Source organism: Bactrocera dorsalis, chromosome 5 (assembly GCF_023373825.1).
Source record: "Bactrocera dorsalis isolate Fly_Bdor chromosome 5, ASM2337382v1, whole genome shotgun sequence".
Taxonomy (NCBI): Eukaryota; Metazoa; Arthropoda; class Insecta; order Diptera; family Tephritidae; genus Bactrocera; species Bactrocera dorsalis.
This window is the reverse complement of record NC_064307.1, coordinates 51,596,944-51,617,942: the sequence shown is the minus strand read 5'-3', so window position 1 is coordinate 51,617,942 and position 20,999 is coordinate 51,596,944. Positions and strand designations below refer to the sequence as shown.

General features: G+C 36.7%; 1 protein-coding gene across 9 annotated transcripts in view; it reads left to right on the top strand.

The window, feature by feature from the left end:
* LOC105225255 (hemicentin-1) overlaps positions 1-20,999 on the top strand; it is a 214,923-nt gene that overhangs the window by 159,096 nt on the left and 34,828 nt on the right. For all 9 annotated transcript variants that reach the window (XM_049458316.1, XM_049458317.1, XM_049458310.1 and 6 more), the window contains exons 11-20: positions 5,323-5,504; positions 5,881-6,056; positions 6,176-6,307; positions 6,461-6,576; positions 7,138-7,522; positions 8,005-8,134; positions 8,332-8,427; positions 10,151-10,309; positions 16,991-17,073; positions 19,298-19,484. In XM_049458316.1, the coding sequence (XP_049314273.1) occupies positions 5,323-5,504; positions 5,881-6,056; positions 6,176-6,307; positions 6,461-6,576; positions 7,138-7,522; positions 8,005-8,134; positions 8,332-8,427; positions 10,151-10,309; positions 16,991-17,073; positions 19,298-19,484 (1,646 nt within the window). The remainder of the gene's footprint in view (positions 1-5,322; positions 5,505-5,880; positions 6,057-6,175; positions 6,308-6,460; positions 6,577-7,137; positions 7,523-8,004; positions 8,135-8,331; positions 8,428-10,150; positions 10,310-16,990; positions 17,074-19,297; positions 19,485-20,999) is intronic.

Here is a 20,999-nt window from a genome sequence, read left to right as displayed (position 1 = left end):
AAATATACATTAAAACACAGGTTTATGAATTAGTCAATGGCATGACTACAAGTGGAATATCTATTTATTCCAACCGGCAAACCCACTTTCATTGGAGGTTCTACATATAAATTCACACAGACCCTGTACCGATTTCTCGACACTTGTTAGACATAGGCTAGCAGCTTCATAATTAATATACGCTCTTTGAAACTGCCTCATTGTTGAGTATGGGGACATTCAAAATTTCTATGTGCTCATTGCAGATATATTTTAATGTAGAATTCGTTTGGCAGCTTATTGAAGAACTGTTTCCTTGTTGTAAATTTATTTTGTTCATTTCTTCTAAACCTATCCTTAAAAAAAATTGCACTTTGTCGGAATATTTAAATCTATGGATGAGAAAAACTACTTAGACTGTGTTCAAGCGAGAGAAATTTTGACAATAATTATTCTGCAAAATGTTGTCTTTCGCATTACCTCGTTCCTCCGGCTTCCAAAACTTTCATTTAAGGCAACAAACGTTGGAGTGTTTGAATGCAGGAGTACTAGTAAATTAGCTTATCTCAACATAACGCTTTGTGTAAAGAAGGAGCGCGATAAAGTTCATACGATGGTACATGTGGAACGTTTTCAGTAAAAGTAAGAAGCCGTTTTCTTTAATATGAATACTAGGCGATGTTATAAGATGCTTGGGATTATAATTTTTTTTTATTAAACTACAGTCAGTTTAAGCATATATCACTAAAATATAAACGAAATTCCAATGAAATAATATATGACTTAAACTTTCAGAGATGTGTCTATTTTCACCTGTTATATCCCGCATTGAATGCCTTAACATACAGTCGCAACTCCAATCCAATTAAAAATACGAATTAATTGTAAATCCACGGTCACTACCCATTAAAATTCATTACTCGCAATTAAGCAATTTTTTAGTCAAGCAATTAAGCGAGCACCGCCTACAGAAGAACAACGCCATTCTTTCCACAAAGACCTTAAATTTTGTTGCAAGTATGTGGCATGACGCCATGTAATATTTTAAAGTGCGAAACGCTGGTAACTCATTTGCGCTTTCTTCATACTATCTGCATATATCTTTATATATACTTATACATATGTATAGAGATAAAATTGCGTTTTAAAAGTGCAGTCTGAGATGCACACAGCAGGGCCTTTCCATGGGCAACCGTCCATCCTGTCGCATTGAGGCCAACTGCACTCGAGCGTTCTTAACTTTTCCGACATGTTGGCTTATTGCGCCATTTGCCATTGTTGCTACGACCGATAATTACAATAAAATTAATTACGCCCTACAGTTGGTCGAATACCGTTGCCGCCCGAAAACGACGGGCAGATTTATAGCGCGCGACGCATTGCTCGTTCCTTAATGCCCTGCAGATGTGGTTTTAAGTGTATGCGTGTGTCAGTATGTGCTCGGATAGTTGTGCTTGGGCAGGTGATGCAAAGGACTCCTGCAAAGTACGCAGAAATATTATCTTTCTCTGCATCCGCAGGCAATACCGTCATTGCAATTATTTTTTGCGCACCAATTGCATATTGTTTAAAATTCTGTCTTTATACCCGAGATAAACCTATAGCAAATGGGTATATCAGATTTGTTCATAAAAATTGTTTATCAGTACATGGCTGAAAAGGTACGCAGACATAAACAATGTCGAAACACGCTATACGCACATAATTATATGTTAGATAAAGGGTGGTACATATAGTGTTCTTTTCTTTCTAAAATTGAGAATGTAAACAAAAAAAATAGTACTGACGGTCTAGTCGAGATTAGTTGAGAGTAGTTTTGTTAGATTTCGAAAAACTTGGTTGCGGTGTTTAGTCAACCTTTTGATTTCCATGATATTTGACAGTAAGCCTCGCAAAAACGGAGCAGCCACTTAACAGCGGCAAATCATTGTGCTTAATTCTGTGGCATAACGCTTCAACCAACTTAAGTGAAATGTAGCGTTATAAAATAACTATCAAACTTATTTATGATTGTAATTCCTTTATTTCGTTCACGAAATCAAAAAGTAATAAAATTCTCCCTCAAAAGTACTCTAAAGAAGTTAAATAGACGAAACTGTCCTAATCTCTATTTCCTACATGCTAAAAAATGTTTCTAATTTAGGTTTTGAATAGAAATTTTATTCCAATAACCCGAGAACGTGGGATAGCTTAAATTTTTTATGGAACATAATACCAAAGCTAGGTTGAATCCTTTACCCAGCTTACCTTATCCATCCAGTCTCCAACCGCTCTCCTCCTTATTTGCTTACGCACTCCTTTTTGCGGTGTCTGCTTTTCTTCTGGTAAATCAATTAAATTTTATGGCACACCTTCTGTCATTCGGTTGCATTATGGTCAAAAATTTATCGCCACAATCGGAAAAAGCAACAAAACATTGTATTAATGCCCAGGCAGACAGATAAGCAACATACATACGAAGTTTTGAAGTATTTTGCAAAAATTTATTTCCTCAGAAATATACTTCCATAAAATCTACGCCTTGACGGTTTAATGGCATTGGCATTTTGCCATTCGCAACAACATTTTTAGTGCGATCGAAAGATTTCTTTTTACCTTAAAGTATGCAATGCAGCAGAATTGATACTCGTTAGTTTGAACAGTAAGAATTAGCTATTCGATATTGTTTTTGTAGCGCCAAGCTTCTATGTAATGTGAGTCAATTGTAATTCGGACAACATATTGTTCGAGTTGCTCAGTCATGATATCGAAATTTCAAGGAATAAGTGAAAATTGCGCCTAAAACGCTGCAGCAAACTGCTAACTGCTTGAGGCTACGAGTACTGTGAAAACGCTTTACGGTTTCATGCAAAGCAAATATCCTCTTCAGTTATGCCATTGCATTTTCGATGAGCACAAATTGAATACAACCCTTGATTATCGTCTATGTTACGCTTCAATAGTTAATGCCACGCTTAATTCATTTTAAATCGCTTCCAAGTAAATGACTTTCCATCCTACGATTGATTTCATCGAACCAGCTGGGTATATAAATGGCGTATACTTCGGAACATTCCGACAAATAATTTAACCCCAGCCGACGCACATTGTTAATCTTCCGGCTAATGCAGGAGCATTCAATTTATATGCAGTCGGCAGGTTGCCAGGTAATGCTACGTTTCAAGTTCCCCTATTTTGCTTTTCGCTACGCTTATATATAGCGTGCTGCAAGTCAATGGGCAAACGTGTCGAGTTGGACGGAACCTTGAAACATGTCGCTAACGACATTCGACATGCATAACTAATTTATTCGCTCTGATCGACAAATGCTTATGTAATGCTATGATAAGTTCACTTCTAATACATATTAGAAGTCTACCTCTATGCTTATTTATTATTAAAAATATAAAGTCTGAAACTTTAAAAGAGTTTTTTGCCAAAAATTTTGAAATTCCTCAAATAAATAAATGCTACCACTACCTTAGTTAATGAGATATAGCATTTTTGTGAGGCAACTTGTGTTAGCTTCCAAAAAAATGGAGCATAAAAGCATTTCATATGTTAATAAAGCATTACTTTTTGGGGGAAAATACTGTTGAATTTGGGCTCTGCACCAGGGAAATTAACCGTTTAAAAGAGATTTGCTAAGTTGGTAAGAGGCAAAATGAGCACCGAGAACAATGAAGATAGCCCTGAAGAGGTGAAAGCTCTTGGCAAAGTTCGTGCCTCGCAAATTCATAATCTAACAAAAACGGCAAAATGCTAACTCTGAGGAGGCTTTGAGTGCTCTTTAATTGTAATAAAATCGAATTTTTGCGTCAGTGTGTGACAATAGAAATACGGCTACATCATTTCACACTGGAGTCCAATCGACAGACTTTATAGTGGACTGCACATGATGAAGCGCGCTTCAAGCGCGGAAAGACAAAAAAGTCGGCTGGCAAGGTTATGACATCAGTCTTTTGGGATGCACGTGGTATAATATTCATCGAATCATTACTGAGCCAGTTATAATCCATTGCACTGTGTATTTGGTTGCAGTTCTATTCTACTATTCCAAATATTTACCAATTGTATAATTTTTTATGAAGGATTAGTTTTAAATTGTACGAATGTACTTCATCGTTTCCGATTAAATATTCCTCGCTAGAGAGCTCTGATAATAAACGCGTCCGATCGCTGCTAAATTCGAAGTGCTAAAGGGAGAACAGTGGCCTCCGACGCGCTATTTACAGGCACGCACCCGACGACACCGGCCGAAAATTAGCCATTATTTGGCGTAAAAAGTAAATGACAAAAAATATTATCCATAAGAGATGAACACATACCATCGCGGAGTTTTCTGTAGACCTTTTCACTGGGTACAATACTCTTGCAGCGAAAACGGAAAAAATTTAATTATTTACAACATCGCATTAAAAACTCAAAAATAACAGTATTTCTGCACTATTTAATGGATATATTAATTCCTCTTCAATGAGTGTACATATTAAAAAAACCGCATCAAAATCCGTAGCGTAGTTTTAGAGATTTAAGCATACGAAGGGACATCGGGACAGAAAAATTGAGTTTCCTATGTCTATGTATTGATGATATAAGTTTTTCTTTTGAAATACATAATTATATATATTTATTTTCACTTTTTGCATGCTTTCAATTCGTCCACTCAACTTACTGTAAATTGATCTCTGTAGCGAAATTAAGAACCAAGATTCGTCCATTTTCATATGTCGTCATAATTGTGTAACCCCCACTCAGATTAAACAAGTCTTTGTCATTTTGAGCCGGCGTGGCGTTCATTTTACACAAAGCTTTTGCAAGTATCGATATGTTCCTTTGATATCTTAAGTGCCTCAGTTACCTCGCCAATTTCATTTTTTGTTCATCTGCCATGGTTCGCCATCGTCTCCAGAATTGTATCCAAATACCAAAATTTACGACAGTCAAAGAAATTTTTCAGTCTTTCTGATAATTGTTGGCCCAAAAATTTCTAATGGTGGTGCCCGGTTAATGAAGTTCAGGTTTTCATCTATTTTGTGACAGGTTTCTTCTGGTTGTTCTGGATTTCAGTGAACTCACCGTATTATATCGGTACAGATCGGTACAGAGTTATTTGCAAAATATAAGGAAGTTTTAGCAGAAATTTGAACAGCTTTAATATCAATTCTGTCATTTTCTTAAAAACTCACCATATAAAAATATTATGCGGCAGTTTGCTTTTTGCTTTCCCCCAATGCCCGCATTACCTTTAAGAAATACACTTACCAAGTAACTATCTAACCCTATTATAACCTTCTTACATCTTCCTACAATCATGACTTAAACTACACGAATTAATTTTTTTCGCTTCGCATCCATTTCCAGGTATCGGAACGGTGATTCAGTCAATGTCAACGACACGGAACGCTACGAGGGTGGCAACTCCGAGAACGTTGCACTAGTTATACGTTCTACAGACAAGGAGGACGTCGGCAACTACACCTGTCAACTATCAAATGCCATCGGCAAGGGCATCTCCGAGCAGCAAATCGACCTGGATGTACAGTGTAAGTGTCGAAGTGTCATACTGCAAAGATACATATATACAGCATACAATGTTTATTGCTCTGTGACAGCATTCACGTCCCAAATATATCCGACATTCCGCTCTCCATTCTCTTCTCCCTGAAGTATACGAGTACTTTTACTTAATTTTGTTGTTATTATTATCTATAAGTGTTTTACTGTTATTGTTATTATTGCATAAGTGCTATTGTCATTGTCTTTTACCCATGTTGTAACTACTGTTCAAGTAAACGTTGCTAATGTCCTCTACCGGTGTCTTCTCCTCTCTCTCGCAGCTTTATCCCTCGCATATTATATGAATCTCTTTGCACGTATCTATAGACACCACTAATGTGCTTGCGTTCGTATTCATTTCAGTTGTGCCAATTGTAGAAGTGCTGATGATACCCGAGGGTCCCGTTAAGGAGAGTGACGAATCGAATGTGACACTCTACTGCAACATCTTAGAAGCTAATCCGGCATTGCTGACAAAAGTGCGTTGGTATGCCAACTCAACGTTGCTCAAAGAGCTGCCCGATTGTGAGGAGACAAAAGTAAGTAGAAGACATTTGTGTAAGGTGTGAAAGTGCTGTAGGTTGATAATTGTTCACTTCGAAGTATGCCACTTTAATATTAAACTTTATTGATTTTTTGTTTCAACCCGAATTTTCAGGAGGACTTATGCCATATCGACCCAAGCAAATTGCTGTTGGAGAGCATTGGACGCGGCTTTTTCTACAATTACTCTTGTGAGGGCTACAATGCTGCCGGTTGGGGACCACGTAGCGAAGATAAAGAGTTAATGGTGAGTGGAGCTAAACGCAATATTTGGTATTTCAGTCATCATTTGGACTAGACTGACGTTTATCTTTAAAAATTTTCCACACTAATTTTTATGTAGCTATTCTCTTAGCTTATTCGCTTAGTAAAACTCTCTTATGTTATATTACACTCACAGGTACATTATGAGCCCGGTCCAGCCACGCTCACACACTTTCCGTTGATTGCTGTGAAGAAGAAGAGTGTGACATTTTCTTGCTCTGTCGACGATCCTGGATATCCAGAATCGAATAGGTCTGTAAAGCAGCATGACAAAGTCACCAAATTTGCATCCCCATACAATTCCATTTATCCCACAACCAAATTACCAACTACATCAACAACCAAATCACAAACATCACTTGTCTCCACCACACCCCATACGGGTGATCAATTCCATATACATTTCCATACCGTTCAAGTGTTAAACCCCTCTGAGGCTGAGGCAGCTTATGAGGCGTTGATACAACAAAATTATCCATTGCTTGACAAACACCAACAACAACATAGCAATCAAACAATCCAAAAAGAAACGCATACACTAATTGGCCTGAACAGTCATACACCCCTATGTACATTGCTCACACTCACCACATTCTCACCAAAATCACAAATTCTAACACTCTACAATGTGGCGAAACCATATGTGGTGGACAACACTTCATCACAATTATCATCAACATCAACATCAACCTCATACGATTCATCCGCAATATTTACCGACATAAATTCTTCACTACAACAACAACAACTTTCGTTATATCGCAAAATGGGCTCCTTTACTTATCATGCCCAAATGTTAATGCATCCACATAGATTCCGTTGGCAACGTGGTGGGCTTGGACCCTTGCAGGATATCGTCACCAAAGATTGGACTGTGGAGCCGGTGGGTTTGGACAGCCGCACCAACTACTCCTGCTACGCATACAATGAGGGCGGTAAAGGCGCCATGGCTAGCGTTAATTTAGAAGTGCATGCACCACCATTCTTCATCAAGAATCTGGTGCCATATACGGGCATGTTGCACACATCGCGCACAGCAAATCTAACATGTCGTATCGAATGTGTGCCACGCTGTGAAATCACCTGGTTGAAGGGCACCGAGCCCATTGAAAAGAACGACACGCGGTACTTCATCAAGGAGAAGTACGTGGACGCGTCACCGGCGACGGGTGACTTTGAGAGCATGCTCTCAGTGCTGGTGAGTACGGAAATCATTTGTCAAGAAGTTATTTGGAAACAGGTTCGTATAACGTGATGCGATAAAAAAGACATTTAAACAAATGTACCATATGTAAGATTGCCAACTTAAGAGATTTTTGCTTAAGCTTGAACTTGTGAGAGTTGAGGTTTGAGTCTACTAGAAAAAAAATCTTGGACGGATTCTCTACGTTAAAGACTAAATTTTATAAAAGAAGTGTATTCCAAATTTAAATATGAAATTGAGTTTCGCGAAACTTGAGGAATGAAAAAAATTCGACCAATTAATATTACAAGAACTGAAATTGAGTTTTTGTCCTTTGTTAACTTTCTCATATTTTGCGTCTCATAAGAGTGCGTCGGCGCATTTTTTTAACATAAACTAGATGAGATATTGAAATAAAATAATTTTCTAAAATATTCTATACTTTGTTTAAGCAATAAAAAATTATTCCTTTTTTCTCCCACTGTGTTCGTACATAGCACTTCAATATGTCAAATTGGCCCAATCAAAAGTTCGACATCGAATCGGATAGCGCGAACTACACTTGCGTATCTACAGGAAACACCGTTGGACCCGGCATCAAAAGCGCCACTTACTTTTCCATTGAATGTGAGTTCTAAGAAAAATTATGAGCAAGCATTTAAGGTTTGACAAGTGATATAATCTCTCAAACCTTTGCACAGCAAAACATAAACATTAAATATTTGTAGAATTGTATAATATTCTTGAAGAATATCCTTACATATTCTTAGCTTATTTCATTTGCTTCATGTGGTAATCCTCTACTTCCACTTTCTCACTAACAGATGCGCCGGAGAATTCAACCGTTTCGGAGGAGAAGGTTTACGTGCAGGAGGGCACTATACCCGGACGTGTCATTTGCAATGCCAAGGCTAACCCGAGTAAGTATCCATTGCAGATTACAAATATATCTATTTTACATCTGACAGTTATGCAAATAAAACGCACGAACACATATATTGTGTTACAGTGTATTGACGGTTGTAGTAAATGTCAAGTTGAAAATGTCAGCAATTTCTGTCAGCGTTGACATAAATGACAAGAGTGACATGGCAACACACAGTAGCCTCTACTTCTGCCTCAGTCTTAGCTGCCCAACTCGCACACACTTAGCCAGTGGATTGTGAGACGCGCCGGCGGAGCGTGTTGACTGGCGTGCGGTCTCAAGTGGCGCAACGGTACCGTTATATTATGCGCTTATGTCAGCAGCGCGTCAAGGCGTTGGCGAAAAATCGAGGTTGAGTCATGTGGAAATTGACATTTTTGAAGGGTCCCCATGCGTGCTATTGGAAGTCTTAAGCACGCGTCAACATATTTTTGTAAACACTTGCAACAAATTGTAAATCAACAGGATTTAAATATGTCGCAACATGCAAAACACATACACTTCCACGTCAAGGAAGCTTGTCTTGTCGAGATTTATACAAAATCAATGTTGGCAGCCGGATTATTTAGGGAGATACAACTAATTTTTGAAGCTCTGTGTAGATGCTACTAAGGAAATACACATTATTTAACTTGCTGAAGTTTACGCTCAATGTTTCATGTAACTTTTCCCAATCTACAGTCTACAAGAACATAAAAAATTCAGAACTTCGAACACGTTTAGTGTGAATTGGGTCAAATATTGTGTTCAAAAAAGCTTCCTCTAAGCTTCCATCATCTTGCTTCACTTACTTTATAGTTTGTAATATTTAATATTTACAGTCCCTGAGAAAGGGAGCTCCAGAGAGAGACATTACATAATGCTTGTTTGCAAATGAAAAATATAGTAATACTAAATTAAAAGAGTGTTACAGATACTGTCAGCTATCTTTTTCGTTAATTTACTGACAGCAGTAAATAATTTTATTGATCAACAGAAGCGCTGGAACTAAAAATTAATCATCCTCTCCAACTCTCCCAAAAAGTCACTGAGTCCATAATATTTGTAAGAATAATATAGTTTTATATATATATACATTGATAGATAGAAAAATATATAGACTGAAAGAAAAGCAAATTTTTCCTTTAAACGATAGAAATAATTCCAAATAATCACTGCCAACTCTTGTTCTTGTTAAATAAGTCTCTGCATTATTGGGTTTTCTTTATTTTCTTTTCGAACCTAAAGATAAATTGTTTAAACTTATTCATTTTAAATGCAATTAGATATTCCATAAATCAGTCCCAAATGAATGACTTTTGAATATATACACTTTATTCAATTTGTTGATTTTGATTTTATAATTAACTACCCGTATCCATTTGAGTAGAAAAGGGAACACTTCTCTAATACTCAACATCGTCGAACAAAAGTAAACAGACTAATAAACCTTAAAAAGAAATGCAAAGTAACATTTTTCCCGAATTCTATGAGAGAACAAGGAATCAGCTTAGTTTATCTGGCGTATTATTCCCACTCCAACCACTCTAAAGGTAGTTTTGGTTTACCCATAACAATAAGCGGTTAGCTAGCTGAAAAGTATAAATCTTTTTTAGTCAATTGAATGGAAGTAAATTGCTGGATATACATTTCTACATTATTTTACTATCCACACATTTTGAAGAAAACAATATCAATTCTAATACACAAATAATTCAATTTGTATTTCTCAATTGCAGGCGCTCACTACAGTTGGTACTTCAACAATACGAAACTGGGGCAGGATCAGGCTTTAATCATCAACACGCCAATGACACGCAATGACTCCGGCGTCTACACATGTGTTGCCTCCAATAAGCACGGCAAGAGCACGGTCGAAACAATCATCGATGTACAATGTAAGTTGAAACACTTCTCTTCGAACAGTTTTCGAATTTTCATTCTTCAACTTTGTCGCTAAAATAAGAATTATAGGTATTACAATTTGTAATAAAGAAAAGGGACGGTTTTGAAATTACAACCGTTATGAAATTGCCACATGTCATTTCTAAGCGACCATATTCTCTAGAATTACAATTGCAAACAAAAATCGTAGCGCTTCAAAATATTTTAAATTACATTCTGTAAAGAGGGGAAGCTGTCAACACAGCGGGTTTTGTATTACAAGAGCACAGACACATATGCATTCCACTTATTTGGTACGTATAACTGCATGTCTGTGATATTTGAAAGTGTCCTTTCATGCGCTTTGTTTGGCGGCTTGTCAGGCGTGTACAGAGCCATTGACGCAAGTGTTTGAAATTGTCCGAATAATTTTCCGAATTTTTATGATTATTTCCATTTTGATACTTTCCCTTTCAGCGCCGTGTCGGGCATTTTATTGGAACCTTTTTCGACAATTGTTGTCAAGTCACAGCCACAAAATTGTTATGTCTCTTGTAATGTCATACATTCAAATACACATATGTACATAGTAGTGTGTGAGGCCCTTGTTGATTGCCCGTCGCGTTTTCTAATATTTCTATTATTTGCGTTCACTCACAATCGTTTGCCCCATTCGTATTATGCAGAATTATTTAGCAAAAAATATGCGGTAAATGGTTCGAAGCCATAAATTTCTACACTTCAACCACACTCACTCTGACACCTCCGCCCATATCCATCCACAAATTGTGCATGCGTGTGGCTAAGCTCGCTGTGGTGTAAGGTACGGGCGGGTGCTTCGGATTTCACAGCTGGCCACGCTTTGATAAGCCTATTTAATATTTATTATTGAAAAGTTTCAACGCCATTCACATACCGTTAATACTATTTATGCTGAGTTCGGCTGTTTTGTAGCATTAAATGACCGCTATTCAATTGAAATTGACCGGAAGTGTCGCCAACAGCGTCGCATTGATCCTTTTGACCTTTCGGCGGCAACTATGCGCTTGAATTAAGTTTTCGAGACAATTTCAATTATGTGACCAAGATGCGGTATTGCATATGTGTTAGTCGATCAGTAGGAGTTTTGTATTCGAGTTTTGAGCTCGTGGTTACAAAACAGATTACGTTTTATTACAAAATAGCTTTTGCAAAATTGCAAGCAATAAAAAATATAATAAATGAATTGCCGATGTAACAGTTTGCGTCTTTGAATTGAAGCAAAGTTCTATAAAACGATATTTCTTATTTATATTAACTTCTTCGCTTAAGAAATAGCATAACTGTATTACGAAGGTTATATGTTTCACTTATCAAGACCTAACACTATGAAGTCTGCTTCCAAATTTCTGCTTGAAGGTTGTACAGACAGTTCTGGAAGCTTAGAAATTTATTTATTAATCGAATCAAATGATCTTAAGGTTCGAATAAATCAAACGTACCTACATGTATGAAGATAATATGTTGCGTTAGGGAACGGAACCAAATTCATAGACGGCTTAAAATGTTTCGCAAAGGCACTTCCAATAAAAACGCCAGATGATCCGACAAGCATTTGAGAGTAAATAATCGAGCAACTTATACCAGCTGTCCGAAAAGACTACCATCAGTTAGGGCGATACATATATTAAAATTGTATGGCGTTATATTGCAGATTGTATGGAGGCAAGTCGATAAGATTCAATTGCTTTTATGTTTAAATTTTTTCAAAAAAGCAGTGCTCAAAGTTAACGAGTAAATATTGCCCATTCTATGATGGCTACTATAGGGTGATTTTTTAAGAGCTTGATAACTTTTTTTAAAAAAAAAACGCATAAAATTTGCAAAATCTCATCGGTTCTTTATTTGAAACGTTAGATTGGTTCATGACATTTACTTTTTGAAGATAATTTCATTTAAATGTTGACCGCGGCTGCGTCTTAGGTGGTCCATTCGGAAAGTCCAATTTTGGGCAACTTTTTCGAGCATTTCGGCCGGAATAGCCCGAATTTCTTCGGAAATGTTGTCTTCCAAAGCTGGAATAGTTGCTGGCTTATTTCTGTAGACTTTAGACTTGACGTAGCCCCACAAAAAATAGTCTAAAGGCGTTAAATCGCATGATCTTGGTGGCCAACTTACGGGTCCATTTCTTGAGATGAATTGTTGTCCGAAGTTTTCCCTCAAAATGGCCATAGAATCGCGAGCTGTGTGGCATGTAGCGCCATCTTGTTGAAACCACATGTCAACCAAGTTCAGTTCTTCCATTTTTGGCAACAAAAAGTTTGTTAGCATCGAACGATAGCGATCGCCATTCACCGTAACGTTGCGTCCAACAGCATCTTTGAAAAAATACGGTCCAATGATTCCACCAGCGTACAAACCACACCAAACAGTGCATTTTTCGGGATGCATGGGCAGTTCTTGAACGGCTTCTGGTTGCTCTTCACCCCAAATGCGGCAATTTTGCTTATTTACGTAGCCATTCAACCAGAAATGAGCCTCATCGCTGAACAAAACACGCGCGCGAAACACATTTCGAACCGAACACTGATTTTGGTAATAAAATTCAATGATTTGCAAGCGTTGCTCGTTAGTAAGTCTATTCATGATGAAATGTCAAAGCATACTGAGCATCTTTCTCTTTGACACCATGTCTGAAATCCCACGTGATCTGTCAAATACTAATGCATGAAAATCCTAACCTCAAAAAAATCACCCGTTATATACTTTTCTAGCAATGATAATGCCTCGTTTTTCTGAGAAATTTTACTGATAGTTTTTTGTGAACATAAAAACGAGGAAGTAGCCCTTCCGGCTTAGTTCGTACGTAAACGAAAATTGTATACTCTTGTAACTGCAAGTATTGCCATTATTTCATCCTTTTTTTCCGAATTTCAATAAAATTTCTAGCATATCGACCGCAGTTGTAGTATAAAGAGAACCGGAAGTTCGAAAATATTTATGTTAAATACATAAGAAGTGTTGACCCGTTTATATCAATTTTTGGAATCCGATTTGCAAAATTAACTTTATTGATATTTGTTTCGCGTAATATAAAGTGAATGAATCAGATGGAATTTGAAATCGTGTTATATGGGAAGTAGGCGTGGTTGTAGTCCGATTTGACCCATTTTCACAACATAACGTAGACTCATCAGAATAATGTTATCTATCGAATTCAGTGGGAATTGGTCGAGTAAATCCAAAAATATGTGATTCCACCTAAATGTGAGTCAACCACGCCTGTATTCCAATTCTGACCCCGGCTTCTTTCGGGGTTCGTAATTTTAAATTCAATTCATTCAATGCGCCTAGCGACTCGCATTAAATGTCTTTAATAGAAGTCACGCGGAGCTAAATCAGGTGAAGACGGTGGTTGCGGCACGATATTGGTTAAAAATTTGCAACTGTGCATTATCGTCCTGCAAAAATCAAAAGTAGTCGGCCCATAATTCCGGTATCGTCTTACGAATACGGTCGGGAGGAATTTTGAGTGCACCACGTCCCGATCGTCGATGAAAACTGGATTTTTGACCTGATTTCCCGTGGTTTTTTCGTCTTCGGCTCACCTATCAGCCGGTTAGTCATCCGTTTTTGGGTGATAACCATAGATCCAGGACTCATCGTCAGTAATAATAATTTATGAAATTCTAGTAGTAAAAAATCATTGTTTCACAGATATTAACGCGACTCTGTTCATCGAAAAAATTGATTGATTTTGGAACCAATCGTGCTTTCACTATTTCACTGGTTTTTACTGACTTTCCGATATTCCAACGGTACCAGTAAGAATTTTGACTCTTAATCGTCGATTTTCAAGCACAAATTTCTTTATTTCATTGAGTGTTGATCACCAGTTGAATTTATTGAAATTGTTAATTTTGCACACAAAATTTAATGGAACTTCTTCATTAAATAATTTCACTCATCGTAAAAACCGCCGATTGCATTTTATGTACTTTAAAAAGACAAGCGTATAGTAAACACGAATTATATTTCGAGAGAAGTCGAGTAGTGTAGACAAAATAAACCAGTGAAACGGAGATCTTTGTAATAAGAATTAGGGTACTAGACGCTGGTCAACACCAATTTTATTCATAATTAGCGCTATGACAATTTTATCAATATAACTCCCACACTCAACTTAAATAAATAAATTAATATGTGTAGTATATACAAGCTGGAGCAATTCGCTGACCCTCTTCGTTCGATATTTTGCATATTTTCTGCATTAAACTATATTATATCCAATAATATACATACATTCGCTTAATATTGATAAGATATTCTTTCCCTTATTTCCCAATTATACACTCTAATACAATAGTGGGATTCTCTTGCTTTTGCAAGATTGCGCGATGACACAAAATGCAAAAAACCCTATGCCGAAATATGCAAGGCCCAGAGAGCACCCATTGCAGAATCTAGTGATATGTATATGAACGCATGATTCGGTCAATTTATTGAGAATGACTATTGTACATGACTATTGTGAATTGGCGCACATTCTGTATTCATTCTTAACAAAAAACTTTAACAAATCTTAATAACTTAAGTAGAAATTATAAAATATATTTAAAATTTACCTTCCTGAACAATGTAAAGGCGTTTATGTAAAGTGACAGCTAAAACAGGGTTGCAACTATATTTTTACGCGTCATTGCACGAAAATAAACATGGGTTTTGCTCTGACATATTTTACAGCCATTGTTTGTTGTTGTGCCGTTGCACCAAGTGGAAAATTCTGCAATTCGTGCACCGTGCAAGGATTTTGCAAGAGCAAGCGAATACCCCTAATGAAAATAAAATTAATTTAAACATTTTTATATAAGGTAAATGAAGCTAGAGTACTGATCATTTTTTTTTCATTTTTGGCACAAGTGTGGCTTATTATTAGAAAAGGAATCTCTCCAAATTACAATAAAACAAGGTGTGTTTCAAAGTAAATAAGACTTTTTGAATCTAGCGCCTTCTGGTGGCGCCATCTATATATCGAATGGTGCGTTAGAGTCTGCTATCTTTATCGATTGTCCAGTGAGAAGTTCATAATATTTCATGGATTGAAAGTGAAGTTATTGTGGAAAAATATATTGTATTTGCCCATTAAAGGAAAGCATTATGCAGACGTAGAGACCATTCAAAAGGATTGCTCCGGCATACGAGCTAAAACTGTGCAAAAAGCTATATTGAAGCAGAAGCAGACTATTTTAATTAAAATAAATTGATTTTGCAGAAAAAAAACATTTGTCCTGTTTACTTTGGAAAGCATCTTGTATGTGCTATCATTGACCGTTATTTTCGGTGAAAAGACAGCCCTGTCAGTGGACCCTCCACATCTCCGGTTCTGGGGGCATAAACAATTATAGTCCGATTTCGACAATTTTTGGACTTGAAATGGCAAACCTTTTGGCAGGTTTATCTCGATATGTTCGTAGGTGATTTATTATATATGTATTATAATATACTGCGAAGTAACAGAATCGAATGTAATTTAAAATAAATTGTGTCTGTTGTTCTGTTATGTCACCAATTTTCACACCATAATATAGAAATATTAGAGTATTGTATCTACAAATTTTGGTTAAAATTGGTGGACCAGGATCTGAAGTATAGGTTTTCATTTTAATTTACAATTACCAACCCAGATTTATGATGACTGGGGAGAACGTTGCCACGGTTTTAGCGAGACGGAGGCAGCCTTGGTATTAACTCACTATTTCAACTTGTTTAAACTGCAAATACGAAATTATGTAGTATACATTCTACTCTAGATTCGCCCCTGATTAACGTTGATTACATGATTGGGTCTGGACAATCCAGTTCAACGTAGAAAAAACAGGACTATATATGAAAAGCGGAGAGTCGGTTTTTAGAAAATATTGAACCATGTCGAGAAACCGAAAACAAAACTTATTTTAAGTTCTTGACTAACTAAAGTCGTTTCCTTATTTGTCCTAGCCTAATTGAGGAAACCCGTCCTCAGTATGCGACTGATGTCTGAAGTTGGTGTTATGACATAATATGTGTGTTTTTAAATTATGAGGGGCACTGACTTTAAAAGCTTGAGGGTCGCGAAAAACGCTTTAAAATTGTGAAATCGGTTGTAAAATATGCCTGAGGCAGGTATACGAGTAAAAATTTTCAAAACTTCGTTTATTTTGCAAGAATCGACGCGAAATTCAGACACAAAATTCTACTCGTAAAAATTTGGAGTCGAAATGGTTTCGAAAGATAGATAATTTTATATTTACTTAAACTTCAGGATAGGGGATATACAACTTTTATATCCTTTTTTATGTTTTAAACTTTCTCTAGGAAATTCTTAATTATTTAGTATCATTTAGTATTATTCATCACACTAAAGTCAAAAACACTATGAAATAGCAAACAACTACATTTTTAAGTAATTTCCATTAAATTAATTACATGATAAGGTCAAACAAAAATATCTAAATTATTCAGTACTGACTTTCTGTTGTTTCTCTCTATTTTTCATGAACCCTTCGGCGGCCGTGCGAACATTTCGGACTTTTGCTGACAACCAAACACCACGTTGATGTCACGCTGTATGCATATTTTGTTGCTGTGGCTACTGTTACCAATACTGTCGATATTTCTGGTGCTGACTTTTTTGGTGTTCGGATTTTTGGCGTTGCTGATTGCATGTCTGCCTGCAGTTAAACCACGTTGCGATATTGAAAGGCACGAGATCGATGACCAGGATACACTAATTTGCACAGCATTCGGAAATCCTGTAGAGGTAAGCACACAAACATGCAAAAACTACACACATCTAACTGTACACAGTGGCTACCGTATAACCACACATTGGGGTATTTGCGAAATATACTCACTTACAGACACACACGCACGTACAAATCGAGGGCTGCTCGAAGCTCTCCTTCACAAAACGAGAATGTAGCCGAAAGTCTGCATGTTGATGGGTGTGTGCGTTACTTCGCAACTTTCAATGTTACCGGAGTGGGTGCTGCATACACCAACAGATCAACAAACACGCCGCACGCCGTAAAGTATGCAATGCATGCGATTTTTTGATTTTGTTTTTGCTTCTTCTGGTTAGCGATGCTGATTGCTGCGTAAAAGCGACAGCAAGCAGCTCAGTGACTGCCGTAGCATAGTTGAACTGCGAATAGTTTGGGTTCGAAGCGCTCGGAAATCGGATATGTGTGTGCGCATGAGTGCAATGATGTGCGCGGCGAAAGTGCTGGCGAGGGAAAACAGCGCGCTTCACACCGTATGTATGCTCACGTCTATGTCGGTGCATGTGTGGTTTCATGTGGCTTACTGGTTGAATGGTTGTACGCCTGAATAACTGACCCCAACCTGCCGCCCGCCGCCTGCTGATGTGCGCTTCAACTGCATGTTATTGCAACAGTTGCCCTAGCTGGTATTCAGGTTGTTGTTGTTTATGGGTTTATTGCTGCTGCCAGTATTGTTGTTGTTGTAGCATTGGCAATAAAACGTTAGCATTTCAATTGCAGGCACCAACGCACTAACGCGCGACCGCTATTTCAGAAGCACTCAAAATATATACCAACGGACGCACATTTACATACATAAATACATGAGCTGTGCGATTATGCAAGGACGCGTTCGAAGCTTTAAGAACACACAGACATGCATATGATATATTTTGTTTGTTTGGAAAAAATCGAAAAGTCTAGAGTCGGCTTCATTTCAGACTTCCAGTGTTGCCTTATACTTCCTGTTGATTGTCTGTACATATGTGTATGTACATGCACTGGGTCACCAGTTAGCATATACTTAAGTATTGGTATTTTGACATTCTTTCGCATCTGGGGCGTTACTTGATGTCATATTTTTCAATAACGGTTCTCAATTTCTTCCTGTGCATTATTGACGTCTAAAAGCTGAAGTGACACAAGCTCAAGTACCGATGAGGTTACTCTTTGGTCATTCGGTATGACGCAAATAATAAAAGTTGTCCAAATATTTGGAAAGCTTTTTTGAAATGTTTTCAAAAGTATACTCTTTGTAATATCCGGTTTTAAATAGTCTCGTCATGTAGTTTCTAAAATTCATACAACTTTGTTTTTGTTTGATATCCCGAATATTCATCGCTGTGTTTTACAGATATTAGTAAGCGGCGTTGGGAACTCAACTGCGTTCAACATTATGAGACTAGCAATAAATTTTTGAAAAATTGTATATTCCTTTCATTCCCATCCCCATGTCTTCATGCTAACTTAAATATTTTCAAGGTTCTGTGAATATTCGTACAAACTAGTAATATTTTTAAATGCCTTTATGCCCATTTCCAAACCCCGAGGCGCACATACATTTTACGATATACTATAATATACATATTTTGTTCTTTGCCCATAAGTACATCAATGACATCTGAGAAATGAGTCAAAACGGCAACTTAAAAACAGTACATATTTACCATATAAATGTTAAAAGAGCGGGTTATCCAAACTCATTGTTTGGCTTTTATATCGCAATCGCCAGTAAATTTATTTGTCAACAGCTGTTTAAACCAATTCTCCATGCGGTATGCAACGGATTGCTATCAAATAGGCTTTTACATACATATATACTCAACTGTACTTGACATTTTTATGTGTGTGCATATCGTTTAATTGACTTCCTTGTCTGCAAGAAATTGCTTGGATGCTCACATACTCACATACATAAAATTGCATAAAAATATTTATGTTTTTCGCACGGCTTACTCTTAATCAAACAATCGAGTATTTATAACCAGCGCCACAAAAAGCGGCATGCACAATGCAAATAGTAATAAAAAGCACGGCGATAACAGCGACAAAAACATTTAAATGTAAATATGGTATTGCCCACACTCCCCAACACACCGACACACACACACGCTTGCAATCATCCAAGCGCAATTACGGATTTTATTGGTTTATTTGCTTGTTTGCATTTGTATTTGTATTTATTATTATTATCATTGTTGTTGCACGTTTTTGTCGTTGCAGGCTGATTTTTCATGGTCAATTAAAGCGGAAAATGACAGCGCCGAATGGCTGGGCAGCGGCGAGCGGCAAGGCTTTACGGACAAGAGTTTTTATGTGCTGGACGATGACTATGCGATCGCTCGTACTTACCGTTGCGTTGCCAATAACACCGTCGGCCCGGGGTCATTCTGCGAAATCGAAGTGGCCGGTAAGTAACAGTGAAGGGGATATACAATAAGTATATGTTGCACTTATACATCAATTTTTTATATAAAGTATATAATATGTGGTATGTACTATATGCTATCGTGACCACTTAATATGTGGAATTCAGAATTTTGTGCGGGTATACAGCAATTACGTTTCCGGCATGGGTGTTATGAAAGCGTTTGTCAACATAAATAAAAGTCGCATTAAGTATACTTTCAGCTGTTTGCAAAAATTAGATGTGCGAAACTTATGGTGAACTCATACGTGAGGGTCGATATTTTCAAAAATTATTCGATTTAAGTAGGTTAAGCATTTCCTTCACATTTTGTTCACTTCTCTTGTGAAAAATTTGTATTACACCCTTTTAAATCATGACTGAGAGCTAACATGTAAAAAAAAAAAAAAAAGGGGCGTGGAGTCCCTACGCGCGGATGAAGTTATACTTCTTAGTGATATTCAGAAATGCATATCATTTTGTATGAAAGAAAACTAGAAAACTTAAATTCACATTTTATAAATTTATTATGCACATAAAGTGAAGAATAAAGCAAAGTCTAAATGAAGGAATTTTGACTCAGAAAGTAGTTCCGTCTTTTCGTTGCGGAAGAGAATATGCAGCGTAATCATCTCTCTTTTGTTCTTCGCCAATTTGGCTGCCGGATTGACTTGTGAAGATCAATTTTTTGTTGGTGACATATTCATATGTGTACGCATATGTATGTTTGTATGCTTGTGATTTATTTGTTCGGCAATGTACACAAATATATGTACATATAAGTATATATGAATGTATGAACATGCAAGTCAATGCGCGCACATGCGTATACATACACTCATATGAGCATGTGCAGATACACAAGATATGATAGAAGATGTATGCCTTTTAACATCGTATACTATTCAAATAAATATTTTTCTTACTAATAGAAATTAAAATAAAGAAAAATATTTATAGTATATGATGTTAAAAGCAAAAAATTAAAAATTTATTCTGTCGGGATTCGAACCTGTGGCACTCGTAGCATCTTGACTTTCCAAGCGCTTACCACCAACACCACCATTGACACTTAGGTTGCGCTGACTTAAGTATGATTTGGTTATACATGTAAGAAAAATACGATGGTTCTAATAATTTTGTTTAAGTATAGAAATATACATACTTTGTAGAACATTTGCTTTCGCAATAAATTTATCACAGCAATATACATATACATAATATGTATATACATATGCATAATATGTATATACATATGCATAATATGTATATACATATACATAATATGTATATACATATGCATAACATTGCTGTGATGCCCTGAGAAGTATAGTCTTAATAAATTTATTATTAATTTTTTGCTTACTAATAGAAAATAAATTTATCACAGCAATATTATATATATGTTTATTTACATATATTGCTGTGATAAATTTATTTTCTATTAGTAAGAAAAAAATATTTATTAGTATAGATTTCCAAAAGCACAGAAATGATTCTGTGAATTTATTCATTAAA